At 41.3% G+C, this 24,266-nt stretch overlaps 1 protein-coding gene across 1 annotated transcript in view; it reads right to left on the bottom strand.

Moving 5' to 3' along the window:
- Positions 1-24,266, bottom strand: part of ARHGEF28 (Rho guanine nucleotide exchange factor 28) — a 125,806-nt gene that overhangs the window by 45,364 nt on the left and 56,176 nt on the right. The window contains exons 10-13 of the mRNA XM_075138496.1: positions 7,940-8,070; positions 5,753-6,054; positions 3,142-3,286; positions 1,729-1,840 (exon numbers count right to left, since the gene is read on the bottom strand). Coding sequence (XP_074994597.1) covers positions 1,729-1,840; positions 3,142-3,286; positions 5,753-6,054; positions 7,940-8,070 — 690 coding nt within the window. The remainder of the gene's footprint in view (positions 1-1,728; positions 1,841-3,141; positions 3,287-5,752; positions 6,055-7,939; positions 8,071-24,266) is intronic.

Genomic DNA, 24,266 nt, shown 5'->3' with positions numbered 1-24,266 from the left:
TGGCAAGGAAGGGACGAGGCAGGAGGTGCTGGTGGCAGGGAAGAGCCAGCAGGAACCTCAGCAGACCACCACCCTCCCTCCCAGCAGCACACCGCATCTGCGGTGCAGGCTGCAGAACAGCCTGTTTCCCAAGCATGGACAGGAAAGCTTTTCCACCTTCTCCACAAGACAGGTGAAGGTCCAGCACTGACTGTCCCAGGAGGAAGTGGAGAGAGAATGAACAGGACATGGGCCTGAGCCCAGATCTGGTCAGAGCAGTAATGGTGTCTGGATGAAGCTTAACGGGCTGTGACACCAACAGTCCCTTAGCTGCGAGGTCAAAGGAATCCTGTTTTAACTTTAAGCGCATGCCACAGGGCTTTGCTGATCTGCCATCCTCTACTTCTGTGACATACTTCCCTCTTTTCCTTCTGCCTTGTTTTGCCAGAGACTTCTCATCTAATCTGTTGGATACAAATGGTTACAAATACATTAAGTGATGGGGAAAAATACAACACAGCTGGGTGCTGCAGGCTGCAGTACATACTCCTCCTTACAAGGGGACGTGAAATCTTACAGTCAATTTGAACAAACAAGTTACTTGCTGCGCTGGTTAACACAGTTTCTTAAGAAAAAAGGACGTCTGCAGTCACTGTATGTCTGCCCATCAGCTTTCTCTACCTCACCTTCCCAACAGCTTTTGAATTTGTTAACTGGTTTCAAAGTTAACGATAACATTTCCACAACTTTTGTGTGTTTTCTCGTTCAGTGTCATAGAATCACAGAATGGTTTGGGTTGGAAGGGACCTTCAAAGATCACCTAGTCCAACCCCCCTGCCATGGGCAGGGACATCTTTCGCTAGATCAGGTTGCTCAAAACCCCATCCAACCTGAGCTTGAACACTTCCAACGATGGGGTATCCACAACTTCTCTGGCCGTCCACCCCATCTGGTTCACTGTAACTCACATGTCCTGCCTCTTGCTCAGGACTAGTGGAAAGCTAAAGGTATACTGGAGGGAAAGACAAGCTGGAAGTATGGCAATGGACAGGGCTATAGGGACAGAGGCCAAGACTCCTGAAATGCAAGTGTTTTTTAAGTGATGGGATCTATGTGAAAAGCACAGTATATATATTTCATGCTTTGCATGGTTTTCAAATATAACCCATACCCTCATTGCGAAAAGTGTGGGTTGTCTTCTAAATATGAAACTATGTGTCTAGAAATAAAGCATGTTAGAAACAATTTGTAAATATTACAAGCTTCTTGCAGAGACATCTCTGACTCCACCTGATGGAGAGGATGGGTTTTGCGCCCCAACAGGCCATCCATGTCCCAGAGATTCCCTGGGACCTACGGGAAGCTGGGGCCATCCGCCCTCTTTGACGCCTCTTCTGTGTCATCCCGAGCTTCCTCACGGTCTCTGCTGGGCACCCAGTGGGAGGCTGGGGTAAGGATCTCCCGAAAAGAAGATTACTGCCTTGCCTGCGTTACTTTTTCTGACTAACGTTCTCCCAGTTTGTGTGCCCGCTCAAGGATCAGCTGCTGTATCAGGGGAGGGCATGACAGGGCAGTAGACGGGAGAAGAGCTGGGACGATGGCAGGGGCACCCAAAGGCAACCGAACCCTGCTTTCATGTGCCTTGGCGAAGTCTGTGTACGGGACAGGCCTGAGTAAAGCCATCAGCACTGGGCCCGCTGCAGGCAGGCATGGGATGAGGCTGTGCAGGTGCAAAGCCAGAGCACTGACCTTCATTCGAATCCCCAATTGCGAAGTCCCGAGGAATGCGAGGTGTTCCTAATAAACCTTTGGGCGAGGAGCAGGAATAGGAGCGTGACCGAATTCCAGACACTGTGCATTCCTACAAGAAATTGCAGCAAATTAAAACTTGTGTTGTTTTGAAATGCATTAGCAACAGAAACAAAATAAATCAGTGACAGAATTTCTGAAAGAACGATGGCTGACCACACGCATACATTTTCTTGGCTTCATTAAAGCTTTAAGTTGACAATTTTTGACATCTTCAGTTTGAATTCTTAGCAAGTCTGTCATATTTCCCCCATGATAAATTTTTGTATATTACAGGAAATAATTTGTGGGTCCAAGTTAGACTAAGAGAAAGCTTACATTCCTCTCCAGTTTAGTGGCAAGCGCCATTCAAACAGTGTTGTCAGCCATTATATCTGATGACCAAGCTATCTTCTTTTACCAAGGGAGCCATTAATCTTAGTACTTTAATACCTCAAGAACATTTCACGTAGACTAAAGCCCTGCCTTGGTAATTATTGATGTCAGAGTTTCCAAAGAAAGGAGTTAGCCTCTTTCTCTTTCCTCTCTGCGTTTTTTTTTATTATGCCTGAAAAGATTTTCCAATCCCCAAATATGTCAATGACAAGGCTTGAAATGAAACTCCCTGATTTTTGATACATCATTTACATTTTAACAGAGCCTACTCCTAAACTGCTTACCTTATTGTTTTTAAAAGTAGCCCTAACAGAATTCAGTGTTTGTGCTGGAATCTTTTTCTCCCTTCATGTAATCATTAGCTGAAGGTCACATAAAGCTCTACAGTGACAAAAGGTCTGTCTAATAAAAACATAAAGAATCCCTAGGAACAAAAAATAACTCTATGTATGTGTCTGAAGATCTCAGAAATGGCACCATGGTCTGATGAAAACGAATGTAGCCAGCATACTTTAGAAAACCATAATGAAGAGGAGAGATTTGCACTGGTCAATACACAAAACCCAACTGAATTTCCCCGAGTCTAGCAATTATTTTTAAAAAGGCAGCAGGCTGTTTTTATACTTTACAAAGCTGTTACCCTTTCACGTAACTACAGCTGGTTAAAAATTTCCTCACTAAATATACTTTGGTTAGAAAATGCTGACTCACTGAACCTGAGATATTTCCTTTGAAACGCTTTTAATAAATGATGTTTTCTCCTAACCTGAAGTGAATCTCTGAGCCTCCCATGGCTGCTGCCGAGCCTGGCCACAACTGGGGAGCTCTGGCTCCACAACCCTGTGCGTGCTGCTCTCCAGAGGGGCCAGCACTGCCAGCTGGGAACATATTTTTCCCCTTCAGATTCAGATGCTTCTCACATGTTTTCAGTGATTTACTTAAGAGGAAAACAATGCAAACCAAGATAGTATCAAATACCTTGGGCTGCGGACCGGTAGATAAGTTCAATCCATCTCTGCTACAAGCCATGGCCTCTGAAGAGCCAAGGGGAGGGTAGTGAACGTGGGATCTGTCCGGAACACCTCCACTTCCGCCGTCTACTTCAAGGTCATCGAGACTTGAACTGAAGCAGACGACAAAGTCTTTAATTCCCATGAATTCTAGTAACAACCCGTTTCAACCTTAACGCAACAAGCAAAGATAGTGCTGCATACTCTGATCAATGACAACCCAAACCACCGTGAATATGTCAGGTAAGTCACGCTCTGAGTCCCCTCTCAGGTTTGCAGCCACCTGTACTCAGTCACTCTGTACAGGACTCGTCTGACCCAACCTTGTGGATCTGCAGTACAGACGTTTGCATCGCTCACGATCACGCAGACTCCCACCACAGCCAGCCACCTCTGGAGGATGATTTTCAGACCCATGTTCAGCATCCCCCTTAAAATGAGATGTTTTGTTCCACACACATACCTGCCTCTCTACATAGATGATAAGGAGAACTGAGACAACTAGCTCAGATTTCAGTATTAAGATATGTGGGTACATATGGATATTTTGTGCATGTGTGTATTTGAAAGATATCATGTGGTTGTTCACAAAAAGGCATCTTTTTTTCTACATCTGTGACTTGATGGAGGATGGAAGAGGAAACTAACAAGAGAGATGAAGGAGGGTCTGAGACAGTTTATGAGATTAATTTCAAAAGATATAAACTTAAAAACTTACAGGACTATAAACAGATTGAAAAATCTCTGGCTAAATCAATACTTCAAACACATAGAGACTATGTGAGGGCGAGGGCTCCGGAGCAGGAGAGTGCAGTAAGGTTTCTCAGCAGTACTAGTTTTCCAGGATGGGTCCTTGCAAGAGCAAGTTCACGGTCTCTTCATCAGAGTGACTGGAAGGAACGGTTGACTGCTTGCAATAACATTCCAGCCTTACAACATAAAACTTTAAATTATGTGTGGCATTTCTAAATAGCCAGAGTTCCTACCAGGAATAATAGCATAACAATTCCTTCACACGCCACTACAATTCACTTTGTCGAAGGGCAAATCTATTGATACTGTCCAAAATTACTTCCTTATTACATTTCTGGAGACCATCTTTCGCAATGTTTCCTAGTCATAGCCCATGTGACATCTCAGAAACAAGTTATTTAACTCCATTATCAATTACTATCACATTTTAGAATTGGAAAAGCAATAGGTGTCTATGTCAACAGACCAGCATACACGTCTTACTGAGGGCAACTTACCCAGGGGATTTTTCTGACATAAAAAGCTGGTTTAAAGACCTGCTAAGTAACTTGCCACATCACCTCAGATTCTTCAAGGAAGGTGCTGATGGAATTACATACTGATAGTCTTATTTTATGTGTAACATTTGGATCACTTACAGTTGACATATTAAGGTCAATCACATCTCTCTGAAAATTCATCTAAGCTCTTAAAGCTCATATATAGGTACCTGACCTAGTTCTTAAAAAAGGTGGGAATATCTAAAAATATATAGGAGAAAAATGTTTATGACAGAGAGGGAGAAGAAGATTATTTATAGTAATCTATATGATATCCCCGTAGCTAACAAAAATAAAAAGTTTGGGAAAGAACAACTCTTAGTCTGACATTTGTTGTCTTATCTGAGTTAAAAGATTTCTCCTAGTGAGACTTCATAGTTGCATAAGAAGTTCAAAATTAAGGTGGAGAGAATGTTATTGCCCACTTTAATCAACAATGGACAGACACTACTGCTTCCTCACTGTTTTTACATAGATCTGATGCTCTACCTCCAACTAGTCCAAACACTCTTGAAAGGTGGGAGACACATTCAAATTTCCTCCTGCACAAGAAGGAACTGATTTCATGTCTCTTCTATCCAGAGAAGCAATTAAGCCTTTTTATCAAGGGAATTTACTAATTGTTAAAAACAAAAATTATAGTTTCATCTTCAAAGCTGTCTGAATTCCTGAAGCCAAGCAGTTCCCAGCATAACCTAAAGACATGTGGAGGAGGCTCTGCTGGCAGCAAACCTTGTGTACCAGCAAAAGAACAGAAAATAGCCTGAACCTGTCAGAAATGCAAGCTGTACTCTGCACTGTGTCTTTTGAGGTAAAAAACTATTTGCAATCAGGAATAAGTTGGTCCTTCTACAGGCCAGCGTGAAGAATGGAAAGATTCCCAGAGAGTTCAACAGATTTTGGACTATTTTCTTAATGGAAAATATAACTTAGGAAAACTAGGGTGAAATTCTGGTTTCTGACAAAAACGTCACAATGGAAACTCTTACACTGAACAGCTGATTCTTTTTTTTTTTTTTTTAAAGAATACATACAAGAAAAAAGGTATCAAAGTATAAATTTGCTTTAAAAATTAATTTCCTTAGAGGACACCTTTTATTTGTTAAAAATCTTTTCGTAGCTGTTTTATGAAAACAGATCATTAAGACAATTTAAATATCAGTGATTGAAAACAGTGATTTTACCTCAGTAATAACATTAATACTCCAGATTCTGCTTCATCTTTTCAAATAAAAGTTTATCATAAATAATCCATATTCTGGCCATATCATCAAGTAAATCCCATACCTTCTTTTTTTCACGTCAGCATAAAGCTGGCCCCGATCCTTAATAAATCCATGGGTCTTGAATGGAAGGTATGAATCTGCTCCATATGGATCAGAAGGTGAAACAGTATGTCTTAAACCTGCATTTTCTGTGTTTTCCATTGGCCTTTGATTTCCTTCATTTGGAACATATATATATTGGTCATTCTCCTCAAGGGAGGGAGACGAAGAGCTCTTAGCCATCGGGATTGAGTTTGTGGGATTCAGACATGTTTCACTGCTGACATCGTCTCCATGAACGTAGTTAGTCTTTAAATCTCCTGCCTGCAGAGAAAAAAAGAATGCTGGTAAGAGGCCGTAACAAGATGTATTGTCAAGGAACAAGGACTAGATTAGTTTGCCATTTTATTTATGGTCATACATTTTGCGTTTTTTCCCCCCCCATTACTTTTTACAGCACATGAATTGAAAGCAAATTATATGGCTAAGAGATTCTAGACCTTGCATTACTTTTTTCCATAATTAGAGTAGCAATGAATTGGTATTTGCAAGTCTGATGGATTTCTCACTCATGTTTATACCTTTTGTTAAATGTATCAATTCATATATTTATAGCTTTTATTAAAACATATCCTTGAGTCAAGCAAAAAATATGCATAATACATTAGTGTGGGAGACATATGGAAGAGAATTCAAACATTGTGCATTTTAATTTGGAAAAATCAGCCTACACATCGTGCACTTTTAATTTTCCAGCACCAATTTCCTAAGCTTTGAGATAAATATATATGACCTGGAACAAAGGTTCTCCAGGGGAGGAAGGGAAAGAAATCTTTATTTTTTGCCATTAAGCAATTATGGGCAAGAAGCACCCCTCCTCTTGCACAAAGACAGGAATGGAGTTGGGAATTATGTTTTCAGGGATCAGGATTTAGACTCTGGTAACAAATAATTCTTTGTGCAACTGAGGTTGAACTCTCCTGTCGACTCTGCAGAAGACATTAAAATACAGTTTATTGTCAGTCTTTTAGTTAGATTCTACTGTCATCTGTTTAGATGCTGAATAATACTGAAAAGTCACACGGCCAGTGAAAACGTTCAACCTCCAAAAAGCACCTGTATACATGCAAGGAGAAAGGAAGGATTGCAAGCGTCTCCAAAGCCCTGGTCTTTCAGAGTGCTGACTTCTCCTCTCCAGCCCCACTTGAGATGTGTTTTCATCCCCATCGTAATGATGTTTCTCTTAGTAAAAGACAGAAAGAACTGCTGGCATTTTTACAACAGCCCATATTTGCATTCAAAGATATGGCACATGCGAGTCTGGAAGTACTTCTGTTGCGTTGTGCAGATGAGATGCACGAAGGTAACATGCTTCTCCCAGGTCTTGCGCAGCTATATTCCAACTTTCACCCCAGGGAGAGTCCACAGCAGATTACAAATAAATAAATCACTTCAACCATCACTGAAACATAGCTACATGCCACCAGAATTTGGCGGCTCTTTAACCACACACAACCGCTATACACAAGAGTGGGACCAGTTCCCCCTGCCCAAGTTATGATAACCGAGTGTGATCATGGGGTAGGGATTTCAGATGCAACATGGTGATGTAAAATATAATTTGGTCTGGACACTGGCTCATCTCCAGTGCCGGTGACAAATAAATCAGAAACATGAATACTAAGTCAGGATCTCCAGTATCAGAATGCTCCCTGCCCGTTGTAGGACATCAACTTCACCTTTTCAGCAATATCTCATTTTTGTTAAGCCTATAAGCTTAGTTATGAGCTTATAATTAACTTCCGAAATTAGCCAGCATCAGCAAATTTGTCTCTTTTGTGAATGTACGTAGAATTCAGAAAATCTGAAGTGCACATGAGCAAGTTACATTGTGTTAAAGTTTCTTAGAAAGCAGCAAATACCGTCTAGCTCACAAACACAGAAAAGACAGTAAGAGCTGCCTTAGGGTTCTCCCTACAGGCTAAGGAGAATAATTCCCATCATCAACTGAATCTGCGAAAAGGGGCCTCATAAATGGGTTACAAAATACAGCTGAGAAGAGTAAGGTATTACCTTCTTTTTATTTTAGAGCTTTACTAATTGGCCACACACCACTGCTGACAGATCCAGAAGATCCTACTGTCACATAAATAAGTTACTTTAGCAGAAGATGATGGAAAATTTGCCAAAAGTTTAAACATAAGCTTACTTGGTCTACTACCATGCAGTTTGCATATACTTCATCACTTCCACTCAGCATAGCAGAAAGTCTGGTTGCAGCAAAGAAAGTAGGTGGAGCCTTGAGTTTCCTGAGAACATCAAGGGTAGAGTGTCTCTGCTCTGGAAAAAAGAAATTGTGGAAAATATGCCATTAAATCTCAAACCATTTTCTTCTCATGTATATATACTGTCATAAAAATGGCAAAGTTAAACATTAAGCACCAAATCTTAGGATTACAATTTGAGTAACTTTTGTGTGGCGACTCAAAAATCTGCCCATTTTGTAATTGCCTAACACTTGCTATATGTTCCAAGAAGCCTATAGTTAACAAGATTCTAAAAGGTACCACAGAATCATTCATATAACTTAAAAATAACTGTGCCTGTATCTTGGTGAGCAAAACCTTCTATTTTCCACCTAAGCTAGAACTTTGTAGAGATCTGTCGTTGCAGAAGTACATAGGGCAAGATTTATAGGCTGGGATGAAATATGCATGATTCTGGCCCATACATTAAATACCTAACATCTGATACATTACATGAACAGAATACTGTTCCACTGCAGTCAAATAATGACTCTCCTAAAGCACTCTACCTACTGGGAGCAACATAAATACTAATCTTAAACCAATAAAGCAGATTACTGATCTTAAAACAAAAAACAGAACAAAATTGTAAGAGGGATATAAATAAAATACCGCTGATACTGCCTTTACAGAGTGACAGCAATCATTCAAGATTTGACCCATGAACAAGATGTTTGGGGTGAAGATTGCATCTGATCTGCTTTTGGTACTGAAATGAGAAGTTATCAGTTTCACCAGAAATCATTAACAGAAGTTCAGAATTTAGTTTTCAATAGTGTGTTCATGACTGCAACTATTATAAAAAGCTGCATGGGCTGACACTTTATTTCATGGCTTTGAGCAGCAGAAAACCTAACCAAGTGCTACAGAAACACTGCCAGTCTGCCTTGCAGGCCCACTTCTCTTAAAGCTGCTTATAAGTATGAAAAGCATGCACCAATCCAGCATTTGAGCTGGTACTCAAGGCCTCATATTATCTTCTGATTGTAAAAGGAGCAAAATTTGACAAAGTGGAAACCAATCTTGTTCTAGACTGTGTGAAAACAGGCTAAAAAAAAAAACCTCACAGTTGTAATGTAATTTTCCTTATTTTAAGATGCTATAAGTCAAGCATTGCCATTGGAAGTGAACTGAGATAGACTAGCATAAGAATAATGTGATAGAGAAAGTATCATATCCAGCAAAATGTCCGCAATCAAAACTCTCAATAAACTTAATTCCAGTTTGTCTGTTGTTGAAAATTATGCAAAAAGTCCTTCTTAGTCTGCATCAGAAATTTATTTTCTGCAAAGGCAGAACAGGAAAGGTACCACTAAAGACCTTCCCCAGGCTATATTCCTAAAGCAATGTAACTGCTTTTGGAAGATCACAGAATCATATAGCATGGTTTGGGTTGGAAGATAACTTTAAAGATCATCTAGTCCAACCCCCCTGCCATGGGTAGGGACATCTTCAACTAGATCAGGTTGCTCAAAGCCTTATCCAAGATGCCTACAGCCATCAGATTGTGAGAAAAGTTATAATGAAGAAATGGCACTTGGATTAGAAACTACACTTGTCAAGGTCTACAGCATTTGTTCCTTTTGGGGAAAAAAAAGTCCCAAACCACTGTCAAAAGTTCAATGCTATACCACAGCTTTTATTTAATTTTAAGATGCTATCTCATAAAGCCCAAGAACAGTAAGCTCTATACTTAGAGAAAACTGGAAATTCCCATTTAGAAATGGCACACTATGAATTATTTGGTTTCTAGTCCTGGCAGGCCTTACAGAATCTCATACCATTAAACATCCTTACACTTCTCATTTTGCTTCTTCCTCCTGCAAGGATTTTAACATGGTTTTAGTGACTGCCATGTTGAGAATTGCTAAAGCTACAAACCATTTCCTTATGTCTGCCAAGATCCCGAAGCCTTTGTTTATAAATAGCATCAAAGCATTGTTTTCTACAGCAGTTCATCAGACTTCGGCAGCTAAAATCATATGGAAATGTGATTTGGCAGAACTGGCAGTATTTTCTTGTGGCAAGTAAAACGTTCCAAGGACTGGTCTTAAACCAACAACCAGGAAGAAAAAAATGTCAGGCTCTCCACTGCTTCTTGTATGCTTACTATCTTCCCCAGCACATGCTCCCTCTTTTATATAAACCCACTGGATACAACAGGCGGGCAAGGGCAGTATTTGGCTCCAGTGCTAGCCTGCAAAGGTGCAACACATACCCCTGAAAAACAGCCCAGGCGTTAGGGATTCCCGAATACAGCATAAACCTGAGCCTATGGAGACAGTTTCTTGACTTCAGCATCGGTCCCCACTGCTGAGGTCTCTGCAGTCAGTTAATGGACTGCGCTATGAATTACACGTCCCGAGCCAGCAACAACAAAATCCCCCTATTATTTCACATTTTTATTTATATTGCAATTTCTAATACCACATTATTTTAAAATTCTGTATGAGAGTAACAACCTAAGTAACAACTTCTGAAGAAAGCTGCTGCAAATACAATAAGATATATCGGAATACGTTATCTGCAGTACTTTTCAACGGTAAATCTTTATTCATTATCACTGCTAACTGTTCTATGTTTTTCTGGCAATGCTCCAGTCAGTCTGTTGTTAAAGGCGAGATGTCTAAATAAATATTCGTTGGGGTTTTAAATGAACAGACAAAAGGTAGCAGGTTATTTTGGGCTTCGTGTTGCAATATGACCCCCCTCTACCTCCTTACTCCCATTCTGCCCCCCAATTTCAAACATGCGTGAAGGGATGACTACATCAAACTAATTTTGTAACAAGAGAAGTATTTCAAGACTTTGCTGAATGCAGGGGAGAGCATTATTAATTACACATTGACTGTGCTAGTAACTTATTTCCACTGGACAGGCCCGCATAGTTTAAAAAGTGACAAAACTGTCACAAACGTCCACATCATGCACTGCATTCCTACAGCCCCACTACTTGCCTCCAGCCTGCCTCGCTGGCTACAGGTCATCTCGGTCTTATGGAGACCATCAGCAGACCTTCCTCCAGGTTAACACAGCAGCAGGTAATAGCTCGCTGCACTGGGTACCGGTAACAATATGCGGCAAGGCTGTCCTTGCCTGAAAGATGAGGAGTATCAAACAAAATGTGTCAAAAACCTCCCCTACCCATTCAAAATGCTTATTCTCATTGCAAAACTTCAGCACAGCTTATGGTAAGACAGGTAAGACTGCCAGGGCAAACTCGTACTTCTTGTGAGAGTGAAGGTGTCCCAAAGTGCTTTAGCTCTGAAAGGTGTTGGTAATGGACTTCAAGATGCTTACAAAGGTAAAAATGACCCGAACATGACACAGCTGAGTTGCTCTGGTACTGAAACAACCCAGCAAGTACAGCTCACCAAGCTGATCCTCCTGCCAGAGCTGAACGCTCTCTGGCTGTATACTGTGCCATGGCCACAGAAAAAGAATAAAATAAAGGCATGTCTCCTTTAGCAGAGCCTGTGGCACTCTGCCATCTGCCTGGTAAACAGTCGAGAAAGATGTATGCATTATTTAGATGTAGGTGAACAAAAGCCACAGTGCTGGGAAGGATAAATCTCCAAACATGGATAAAATAAAAGACCTTGACCAATAAATAACTAGGCACAAGTTCTCTACATCTTCTGCCATGTTGTCATCAAAGTCATACAGTAAAGGCTGCACATTTTACCAGGCACAAAAGCTTATAAAAATACTTTTACTTTAAAAAAAAACACCACATGATCATCAATAATTCAAAACATGTTTTATGTTGGCTTAAGAAAATGTATAGCCTTGAATGACCTGTGTCAGAAAATGGCAAGAAATATAACGCTGACTTTTTCCATAAAAACAAAACTTAAATAATTCTGTGAGAGAGCACACAGCAAAAGAGAAGTGAAATACATCAACGTGACCAAGCCGAGAGCCAGGAAAGAAATTACAAATTCCCTTCTCTAGATAGAATGAATACTTTTCAGATAGCTCATCACATTTACCCCCAGCAATCTGAGCAGGGGTTAACGTATAATTGGAAGTAACAGAGCTATGAAGTCAGTGAAAAATGCAGACAGCTAAGTGCATGGGTCATGCAGGATTGCAGAAATACTCCTCTAAATCCAGAAGCAGTCACCTGAATTTGGAGAAAGAAGTCCATTGTTCCTGGTGAGGGGCTGACTGACGTGACATGCACAGCTGTAGATGGGGGCCATGCAACCATGGCCAGTTTCAATGGGGGATCCATGCAACCAGTTTCAATGGGGGATCTGCATCCCTAATTCAGGTGTCCTAGTGCTTCATTCAGACAGTGCAACTACTCATGACAGCAAAATTAAGCAAGTACATAAGAAAAGCATTACACGGAGGATAAAGCAAGGTAGGTTTTGAAGTGCCGTTGTCACAAAGATTAACATTTAACTGTTCTGAATCTACAGAGTGGAAACCAAAGCACTGCGTTTCCTATATACTGCGTGGAGAGGATCAGGCATCTGGATGCTAGAAATCACTATCGTGTTCCAGATGTGGTTCTAAAACAGCCACTAAGAAACACTGAGGATAAAGGCACTTGTCAGTTGTTGACTTTGATCTTTGTCATCTAAACGTGGGATGTGAGAAAGCGTCCCTTTCCATCATGGGATTCAGAGCCCTGACTTCCCTCCCTGAAGCAGACACCTTACCAACTATACAAATGAATATACAAACAGAAATAAGTTGGTGTCTCATTTTATACAACAGCACAACAGATGAAGTACTTTCCCAAGATATGGGACGCTCGATTTCAATTCCCACCTCTGCCCAAGTGGATTCGGCACGTAAGTCCCACTTCCCAGCACAGTGGGACAGACTTGTCAGCAACAGATATTCTCAACACTCCTGAAGATTGTTAAAGTCTCCAAAAAGGCTCAGAGAGTCACTGCCTCTGAACAGGTAGGGCTATGCAGCGCAAGGGAAGGGGAGAAGAAACCTGCCTTATGGCCATTTCACATTAAATAACAAAATAAATACCATTAGGAGTCTTGCAGCAAGGAACAAAACTTAGACCTCGCCCCAGTTCAACCACTAAGACACAGTCATGTTCACATTCTCTGTTGAGCCTAATTAACATTTAATCATACCATGCACATGCAGCCTCAGCAGGAAGGAGGGAGTCTGCAATGCATGGCCCCAAAGGTACGCAGCCTGCGCTTGGCTCCTGCCGCCCCCCAGGAGTTTGGGGGGGAGGGCTGGGGCTCCACCACCCAGTCTGAGAGGCCCCCAAACAGGGACAAAAGCAGGTACACAATGGTTTCCTTACTTTGGTGTGGGGAGGAAGAATCCCCCACCACTTCCCGCCGGGCACTACAAGTCTCTTGTTCACTGAGACCTGAAGTCCTGCATGAGGGAAACGCAGCTGCAAGGTACGTGCCCCACACCTGCGTGCCAGGATCAACTGATCACGTTTGCACACTACCAGAAAAAAGATCACGAGCGTAGATCATGAGCCTGCTGCCCCCTTGCAGAGGCACTTCTCCCACGCTGTGGGCAGCCAGGATTTCAATTCCCCAAGCACAAGTGAACCCTTGGACTTTACCACTAACACATGCACATGCACCCAAGAGCACCTTCCTGCTCTAACAACCCCTCTATATGGTCAAGTGTGCATACAAGCCACATGTGTTATGATACTATTAACAGGGATGGGAAACAAGGTGCAATATTATAACATGCAAACACCAGATTTGTATACAGTGCTTTACAACAAGTGAAGTATTAAAAAAAAAAAAGAAAAAAAAAGCAGTCTAAAGGTAAAATAAATAACAACAAAAGTGCCATGGAGGATGGGTGCGCACCTACAGCATTCACAGACAAAATGAGTCCTCATGAGAGATAGAAAGAACACATACCATGCAACTTGCAACCCATTTCATCTTCTTTGCAAATTGCACGTGCATCCATACACATTGCAGAAACTCCTATGCGCTTGGGAAATACCAGCTTTCCCCATGAATAAAAGTAAAAAGTTCAGAAAGTGTTCTGCACCTTAAAATGTGCATTCTGTACACATTTTTCACTCTAAAACTAAGTCAAAGTCTCAGTCTATGTAAACATGATTCTCCTGGCTCATTGACTTTAATGACACTGATGGATCTTACTTCTCTTACTTGGATTTTTCCCTTTCTGAAACACAAAAAAGCAATTTTATGGAAGGAAGCACAAATTACATTTTTTGCCATTCTTTTTCTTCATTTCTTTGCTTTTAAATGTGGTAAAAAGTTATCTTTCCTCATTAAAGCTTTCAATGATAATTCTTCCTAACATAAACTTGCTGGTCAGTGCCCTTCAACCTCCTTAAAACCCCCTTTTATTATACTGACAACATTTATAATGCTTACCTCCCAAAGAATTCTCCACAAAGGAGGACAATGTCTAACTGTGCAAAGACAGTAACTGACCCTTTTGCTTTCTTTTACAGAAAAGAAAGACTTCCTTCTTCATTCTGGTGAGATTTTTGTACATAATTTTAAAAACATTCCTGTTAGCTGTTGAAGCATATTTGAATTACCAAATTCTCCCTAAATGAAAACAACTGTAACCAGCAGAGCTTTCTGCAGCCGCTGCCGCGCAGCTCCCAGGGTGTCAGAGCTGCTCAGTGAGAGCTACACATACAACCAGAAGAAAAAAAAGCCCTCAGAGAGTAAAGAAATAAAAACAATTTTAAAGAACAGTGCATAATTTGGAGAAAACGCTTTCTTCTTACCTAACGAATTCCAACTCCGTTATCTACAAAAGCATAACTAACAGTGAGGTAGACTTTTGACAGAACGAAAATCTACCTTATGTGAGCTGTTTATAGCCACCTGCACACAACCAGACAATGAAAAGGAGGCAGAGCTATTAAGCAAGAGTCATTTAAAAGAAGACAGCTTTTTCTACCTGGTTTGGATGCCCTTCTTCGAATCCTCATTTTAGGTAAGGAAGGCCAAGAGTAATTAAAAGGTGAATCAGAGTCTGAGTCCATTTTTGTGCTAAATAAAGAGAGAGCAGGTTCCCAAAGTTGCACTTTGTTGTTCTCAATAGCAAGTCAAGTCTAAGAGTGATGTAAAATAAAGGAATGGACAAAGAAGGATCAAATTGCCCACTAAACACAGGGGAGGGAGAAGCTGTAAATGTTTGCTCTCTTCAGGCGTCCAGGCATGTAGACAGATCAGGCTGCAAATATTAAGGCAGAAAGAAGCAAGGACGTTAAAGTACAAGAGCTTCGAGTGGAGCTGTTGCATCCTGGTCCAGAGCTATTTGAAAGGTCACTGTGTGCCAATGAATCATTAACTCACCTTTCCATTTTGATGTAAATGAAAACAATAGGACCCAAGTAAGGAATGAGAAAATAGGTCTCAAAAGTAAACAAACTATTGAAAGCTTTTTAAGGCATTGTTTCCAAGTTAAAAGTGGGGTTTACAAGGACTCTCAAATTAAGGACAGGCAAAATGCTGGAATTAAGGAAGCCAAAGATTAACAGTAAGCTAAGAGCACTAATCAATCTGTTGGACCCTATATTACTGCAGAGCAATACCCCTCGTCTCAGTGTTTACAACTTCAGCAGACCTTGGGATGTTGCAGCTGGAAAAGCAGCGATAACCCACTCAAAATCTGTCGCTCCCATCTTTCTAGCTCAAATGAGCTTAAAGCTTGAGTGTTATAAAGAAAGATTACACTGTCATTAGAGGAGCTCTCTTTCCAATCATATTTAGTCTGAATAGTATTTTCTCCTTCACACAGTCACCAAGTTAGACAGTGAATCATAAGGATTTTGTAGAGCTGGCACCTTGACAGCTCTGGTCTAACCTCACAGCAATGCACAATACAGCTAGTGACTAATTTACAACAAATCCTCCATTCTTATACAGTCTCCCTGAACAACTCGTAGGCAATTAGTATTCAGTAGGAACTCATTATCCCTTCCCCCCAACATCTTTACACTACACAAACTACTTTTTTTTTTAAACAGGCTCAAATGTGGCTATACAAGAGCTAATACAAAAATAACATGTCCACTGTTTCTTAACCAACTCCACCAAACATTTCTTTTAGTTACTCCACAATGTATGTGTTTTTGTATTCCACATAAAGGAGGAGAGGGAATGTGGATCAGCTTAAATGTCAGTTTTTGGAAGATGATGACATTTGAGCTTGTTAACATTCCTTACTTCACTTCAATTATTTTTCAGGCTGCTGAGGTCTGCAGCACTACTTCTGTATTATGTTTCAAGTGATTCCTCAATCCACATTTCAGACGGAGATAACAACGTATTTGTTGAAAGAAAATAATGCAATTCAAATGCAAATTTAATTTAAAACCCATTAGAAAACTATCTATCAGGTTTTCAGGGATAAAATAATTATTATACAAGCACTTCATAAAGTGCACAGATTACATAAAACACAGTTGAAACACATCATTGTTCTGCCCTTCCCTTAACTGAAGTTCTGCCAGCTTTGTTAGGCCTGAAAGGAATAATTCGCCCCAGACACTGGAAGCCTTAGACTTTCACTTTAAATATTAGACACTCCCACAGACTTTGTTTGATTTATAAATATAATTAACAGCCCCAGGGACTTACAACAGACAATGGATGACTGAAAATACAGAGAGGATATAAATCCGTGCTTTAAGCATCCACTTCAAAATATCTCCACTCCCTGGAATGTCAGGTTCAAATTGCAATGATAAATCCCCTGGGCATACGGGAATGCAGGGACTGACGTACACCTTCCCACCTGCACACCATCCAGGGCACTCGCCTGCCTCCCATCGCAGACGGAGATTGAGAGAAAAGGAAAGGACGGAGCATATTTGTTGGATAAGTTGTTCGCTTAGGAAATGTCTTCCCAGCTGCTCCAACACAAAAGATTTCCCCTCTACGCAGCAATTTTCCCTACCCAAGTGTGCTCTCTCGTTCATCAGATGTATTTAATGCCAACCGGAGTAAAAGTCTTAATTTCAGACATGTATGAAAGGTAGCGCTCCATGGGCAAACAGCAGTTTACATTTAGAGAGAGCTGTATGTTTTACACTGACTTTAAAATTTCTCACCTTTCGATTTTAGCAATTATTCCTTTGTCCTACTTTATGAGAAACGGTAAATTTTGCTTACTTCTGTAATACCTCCATTTGTGCATCTTTTCTCTAAATTGACCAGTTCTGGCTTTTTTCTCTTATACATTCAACTAAAATAAACTTACTCACTCCCATTGGTCTTCCTGGACTTCTGTTTAGTCCAGGGAGGGATAACTAGAACCAAACAAAATACAATGTGGAAATGTGGCTGATATATTTAATGGCATTAAAATATTTTACGTGCCAAGACATTTACTTTTCCGAATGACCTCTGTACACTGCATAAATGTTTTCATTGACTGCTCCAGTTATTGCCTGCTCCTTCCCTTAAACTAGCAGCGTTCATTTAGAACCTTCTAATACAAATGAGTAATTAAGGATTGTTAAATAATTTTTCAACAGCAGCCCTATTACATAACACTTGCAGAATCCAGCTACTAAACTTCTGCTGTGATAAAAAACCTGACCATCTACTCCTGCTGCTTATCCTCTGTTTCTTGGCCAAGTTCTTAGGCTTTTCACCTGCTTACTGCAATCTCCCTTGAATAGGATCTTGCATGGGAATTTGTCAATGGCGATCTGAAAGCGCAGATAAATTATCAACCTTACCTCCTATTTCTGAAGGGTTAATTGAACATCACTCACGTTATTTGCTCCGTTCGGGCCTTGTGAAAGATTATTATTTTCTAGTTTGTAAAACTGCTTTATGCAGCCGTGAAAGATGTCATGCTGCTTTTTGCCACAAAGAAGGGTTTTGCCTTACAGTCTTCGGTTAAAAATATTTTTCTTTCCCATTCTTGCACTTTGTGGGATGAGCCAACCCACTTTTCACCTGCCACTCTTTGTTTCCAAAGTGGTGGCATTTGCAAGCGGCTGGCACAGAGATCTGGCAGCTTATGAGATAAAAGGTGCTTTCTAGCTGGAAAATATTAACCTGACTTTCCACTGAAAAAATATTTTCAATCATGTATACCAAGGTATAGATGTGAAGATAAAGAACAAATGGGTTTTTTGTGTGCATTACCTAAGGCTAATGCTTTTGATAAATAATGTAATGCCTTAAATTCTTTCACCCAACGCTTGCCAAAACACATCCATATGATATAAATGTTTTTAAGGGATATTACAGTCTATTGTCTATTGTCTGACCATTCCCGCAGCTCATGGCAAGACGGAAGGAAGCAGAGGAATGTCACCAGCATCCGCAGTCTCCATGGAATGCACTGTTGCCTCCCCGGCGCACTCAGAGGACAGCCCCGCGGCGCCGAGCGGGTGGGCTCCCACTCCCAAACACTGCTAAACCACGGGCTGGCAGCTCACTTTCTCGGGCAGACCAGAAGGAGACAACCCCCTCTGGGCCCAGTGCCTCCAGATGGAGAAGGGACGTACACAGGATGGAAAGCGGGGCTACCAACCCCAGAAACAGGGCTGGAGAGAGTCACTGGTGGACACAGGTGAGATGAGAGCTGCCTGAACAACGGCTCTGCCAAAAATGCCTTGCCCAGTTTGCTCTGGGCAGAGTCTCCACTGAAATTAGGGATGAAGTTGATTCCCCCCAGCTTGGTTGTGCCCCAGGACCAGCAGAGCCTGCCATCATTTCCCAAAGCTGCGGAGAAGGCTCTGACAAGGAAAGATGGTGTAGAAAGGGATCTTCTCTACCAGTCTCTGTGACCCACAGGCACACGTGGCTTTCCTACCTTCTTCACTCCATTGTTTTTATCAATTAGAGCACATCTTCCCACAGAGAGGATAAGCCAAGGTACCTGGACAAAATATCTGCATTACCCTACATTAGACTGAACAATAGTGTTCAGTAAATGTGAATTAAAGGCAACTGAAAGCAAAATGCTACCAACCAGATCCACACACCAAGCACCCTCCAACTTTAATGCGCTTTCCACCTGCCCACAACAATGATGTGATGGCTGTGCAGACGGCTGTCAGCAACAGTCTCACAGGTCTCGTAGGACACCTTGTCACACACGTTATTTTTACCACCTCTCTTCTCTACCAAAGACCTGGGTCTTTCTTACGAAAGTTTATACTGGAATAATCAGAAAAACTTTGCTACATCACTATTCTCCCCCTCTCCCCTTCCCAGATCATTGATGAACCGATCATTGAAAAACACAGAACCAAGCCCAGATCCTGAAGATCTTGGCAGATGACCTCCCCCACTTGTTTTTATGATCTTCCTTATTGCTAAATTTCTGATGGGCGATTCATGCGTTCAGTTTAGGGAACTGGCCCATTTATTTCCTTATTTTGTGAACAGAGATCCGTTGAGGCCTCCCACAAGTAACACGGTAGTTTGGTATTTAAACTGTTCGGCAGTGGATCCCAAAAGGTTCAGGCAGGCAGTCACTGCCCATCATCACTGCCTGACGCAGGACAGTACTTGGTGGATCCCAGCTCTCTCACTAGCGCCCCGCGGCAGGCTCCCCAACCCGCGTCACCCACAGGGGGACAGGGCTGGGAAGGGCAGGGAGCAGGGCAGCAGAAGGAGAAGCAGGGAGTTTCTTGCACTGCACACTTGCCATTGCAAACACACCTGCTTTCCACCGTTTCAACACCGACGAAGTCACAGGTTTCAACAGGGTGAAAGATCATTTGCGTTCAGCATCAGGGAGCCTCCTCCTCCCACTTCCACTTTAAAGCAGCAGATTTTGCTCTCCCAGAAAAGCATAGTCCTGGTACCAAACCTAGGCACGTTTTGACATGAGATTAAATGGCCTCCAGCTCCCAAACCTCCTGCTCACACCTCTCCTCATGCAGGTGTTCTCCACTCTTCCATTCAAACAGCTGATGACGAAACCCACCCACACTAGAGACCCCTTTTCTGTAACGAGTTTCTCCTATAGATGCTATGTAGAGACATACCAGAAACATTAATGAAAAATACAAAATAACGATATGGTACTATAAATTTGGATCAATTTTTCATTTACTTATTTGTAAAGTTTCTTGGACACTAGCCTGGAAATGAACACAGAACAGCTGCTGCCTTCACAGACACTCTGCTGAGAGCAGCAGGCCACCCTACCCATCTCCAAAAACGCTCTTCCACACAGACACCCGAGTTTACTGAAACACTCCGCAGTCATGGCAGGCTGCAGGAGAAGCAGAGTCAATTTGTGTGCACCGCTTTCCGGATTGCTTTAAGCTAGACTGCCAGTCGCAGTGTTGTTATGCTCCACTGCATTTACTTCCACATGGATATATATCCTTTTATCAACCCCAGACAGAGCACATGGAATCACAGTGCTGCTGCAAACCATCCAGACTGAGAGGAGACCGTGCCATCTAAATTTATAGCTAACTCCTTACTATTCCCGTGCAGGTGTATTTCTAATTACAATGTGAACTATCAAATTAATTTTTAAGACTGTTCTTTGAATGTTTTCTTTGAAACCAGGGTGACAACTACAGTTAGAGCAGCTATAACAAGAATAACACTTTCATGCTAAAAATACCAGGTTCGTGATATTCAATGAATGATGCATTACCCTACAAAGAGCTATTAGCATAACTTGCCTCTTTTGCAAAGCAACTGTTTGTAAGTGGTGGTACTTAAATCTTGTTTCTTTGATAAACTAAAGGAGCAATGTACCTTTAAAAATTTAAGAAAAGCAGCTTTGCGTAAACTATACTAGTACTGCAAGATCCTTGGAGAACACCCACGCGACTGGGATGAAGAAGGGCTCAGAGTTTTTACAAAACTGAGCTAAAAACATGACCTCTGCCCAATCCTGACTCAATGTAGCTCCAAAGAGCAGTGGGCATGCACACTGCATTATCTGGGGCTTTGTCCCAAACTCTTCATGTTGTCCAGTTCACTGTCCCGCTGTCAGGATGCACAGCGTTCCTCCGACTCAGACCCTTCTGATGCCTGGTTCATGATTGATTGCAGGTTTCGGTTGTTTTTTTTTCCTTTTTTTTACCGCACCATTCACCTGGTGTGGTTTAGGATAACAAACTCAGTTTAAGATAACAAGCTCATTAATACTACTTCCACATGACAGCGGTCGGTATGCCCTGACTTTTGAAACAACCACTAAGCACTTCCAACAAAGTACATAAAGAGATAATTTGCCTAAACGCTCTCCTTGTCTAGTATCTATTCACATCAAAAGACAAGCTGGGATATGCAGCACAAATGTGGATGGAAAGCTCTTCACTTTCTGTCCCGTACCCTGATGAAAAGCTCCCTTGAGTTTATTTGCAAAAGCTTGAGAACTAAGGGCTAGAGTCGATATAAATCTTTTCCTGGTTTCGGCTCCACGGAGGCCTGTGCGAGCCCCAGCAACACGGAGAGCGCACATGAAAGCAAACCCAAGTTTGACTTGGACCTCACTACTACTGAAGTTTCGCCAGTGACTTGGTTGTTGAGTCTACAGTTACACTGGCAGCCTGCACCGCCGAAAAGTTCACCAAAGACCCATGTCATCAAAAATCCAATTTTCCATGTTTCACGGAAGACTTCAAGGGAAGAAGGGCTGCCTCTCAAGGAGGAAGAAGGCTGAGAAATGTGTTCATGTGTGCACTTTCAAGACTACAACTGTTTTCTTCACAATGTATTTCTGGATTATATTTCACATTTAAAGAGTAACTTGACATTAGATATATCCCAGATTGTTTATTTATGTTAGCATGAAATGAGACCGGGCAGAAGACAGGCAAAAGAGCTTATTTAAACATCAGGAAAAAAAGAGCCTCTTTTTGAAGGATTATTTTGTTGAGCAGATTTGTTTTGGATTTTAGGCAGAGGAGGAGGACAAGTTCTGGGAAGCCAGACAGCACATGTTTGTAACTTGTTCATTTTTCTTTCTGTCTTCCTTTTGAGGTTAACTTGAATTATACTGTCTCAGAAAATCAAGAGAGGAGGAAACTCCAAGAAACAAGAACAAGCTTGTTTCAGTGCCTAATGCTGCTTCTTGCAGATTTCTCCACAGTTTTTTAGTTAAGCTCAGTTCAGGCTCACATCCCAGGAAGATTTTACTTCCCACATCTTCTGTAGCTCTCAACTATTCTGCAGTCTTCAATATTTAGCTGTTTATAGACACTCCAAACAAATGAGAATATGTTTTATCTACTGAAATGAACTACTGCCATGTTTAAATGCTGTTTAAAGGTTGTTTCTGGCAGGACTCTGACAGATCAGGCCCAAGTTAAGCCTCTCTTATGCAACATGCAAAGAACCATGCAAAGATTTTGCAAAAGTAGAAGCAGCAACATAAAGATCTCTGAAAGGTGCAGCAAAAAAGGGCAGAGTGCAATTGCCACAGTCATTAGCTGCAGCAATAACTCTGCAGTTTTCTTCAGCTATTATTTTTCTCTGCAATTTTCAGACCACCTACCTTTCAACTAAACATGAGTTTTCAAAAAAGCCTCCTTTACCACAAACTGACCTTCCAGAACTTCTTCGGCATAATCAGTGAGTATTTGCACATCTCCAATCACCTAAGTATTGCAGTGCCTCTTTTTCACCTCACACTCTATTGTCGTTTTTGTTTCAGGTGAAAAACTAAGACACAGGAAAAAAATAAGTGACATGCCCAAGGTCCTACTGTAAATTCATTAAGGAGAGAAACTGAAGCAAAAGTGTGCAGGTCCTGGACTAGAGATGCTACGGCTCGTCCACTCAACCTCTCTCAAAGCATACATAAGGGAAAGACAGGATTGAAAGCTGCCAGGAAAAGACAAAAATTACGACAAACAGAAAAGATCTGCATAGCCTTAATCACAGGACTCTTGTAACTGTCTCAAATAGGCAACACTTTTTTCACTTTTATCTATCAATAACCATAAAATTATTTCCTGTAGTTCCAATATCAAAACAGGCACACTTGACTCAAAACACTTCCAAATGCAAACATTCTGCCCACCAAAAACCAAAAGCAAACAAACACCAAAAAAAGCAACGAAAGATGTGATCGCAATAAGTAGAAAAACTAATCATTTTACAGACCTAACAAAAACTGTGCAAAAGCAGCAGGACCAAGTTTTTTTCTGTCTTAAAAATCCCCACCTTTTAAAGTCTTACCAACCACGGTAACGAAATCTAATTAAAAAAGAACAAAACAGCAACACTGAAACCAGATTTTTCTGCAGATTGCAGTGCAGCCCTACTGGTTTACACAGAGAAGATGATAATTATGTTCTGTTCCTTAAACTGATCTGTGGTTAAACTGGGATTTCTGTGGAACCATGAAAATCAAAGGGCAGACTCTACTAAAAATGTTTTGTAGCTGCCTGGTCACATACAGCGAACTGCCAAAAATTTGGCATCAGTATTTTTATCTCTCAAAGTGCAAAACGTGGCTTGCAGAATTTTTTCACCACTGGCAGAGCAAACAGAATAGATTAGACAGACACCACTAAGTCTTTGGCACTGTAACTAGGAGAGGAGGGAAAATATTTTGAAAAATTAACATCATCCTGCCTTCCTGAAGTTTAGGGAAGAAAAAAAAAAAGCTCTATTTCCTTGGAAAAAAACCTGGGGATTAGATTTTTCTTATTGGAAAAAAGAAACTTTTGCAGCTTTATAAATGGCCTTGTGAACATCCTCTTTCCAAGCCAGCTATGCAAAACAGGAAGGAATTATAAATGTTTAAAAACACATGCCCAGCTAACACTGTCACATGCCCAACAGTAACAGCATTCAGCTGTCACCTCCTAGACTCTCTCCCAAAACGTACAGGGTTGCTGACTCTGAGGATGACAATGCCTGGCAATAATACATATGCTTAATATTGAAAGGAAAAAAAAAAATCCTTTTTTGTTGCTTTGCATTTTGTTTCTTTCATTCGCCCTCCCCAGCCGGATATTGGTTTTGTCTCTCAATCTTTCCAGCGTGTTTCTTTCAATGAAAAAAAAAAGAAGTCTTTTTTTTTCCCTCTTGTAAACACAAAACAGATTTCTAACAATTTCCAGGTGAGACAGAGAGAGGGGGAAGAAGATTGGCAGGTGTGACTAGCACTGAACTCAGAAGTCTCCATACAACCCCCTGTTGAGCCTGGTCTAGCATCCTGTTGTGATCCACAGTTTACTTCTATTCCTTCAATTCCTGAATATGGCAAACCCAAAAACCATCTTCTGTAGTTCAAGTGGCTTCTTATTGGCCCATCCCCACCCTGACACTC

This window comes from Calonectris borealis, chromosome Z, assembly GCF_964195595.1.
Source record: "Calonectris borealis chromosome Z, bCalBor7.hap1.2, whole genome shotgun sequence".
NCBI classification, from domain to species: Eukaryota; Metazoa; Chordata; class Aves; order Procellariiformes; family Procellariidae; genus Calonectris; species Calonectris borealis.
This window is presented reverse-complemented; position numbering and strand designations above follow the sequence as displayed.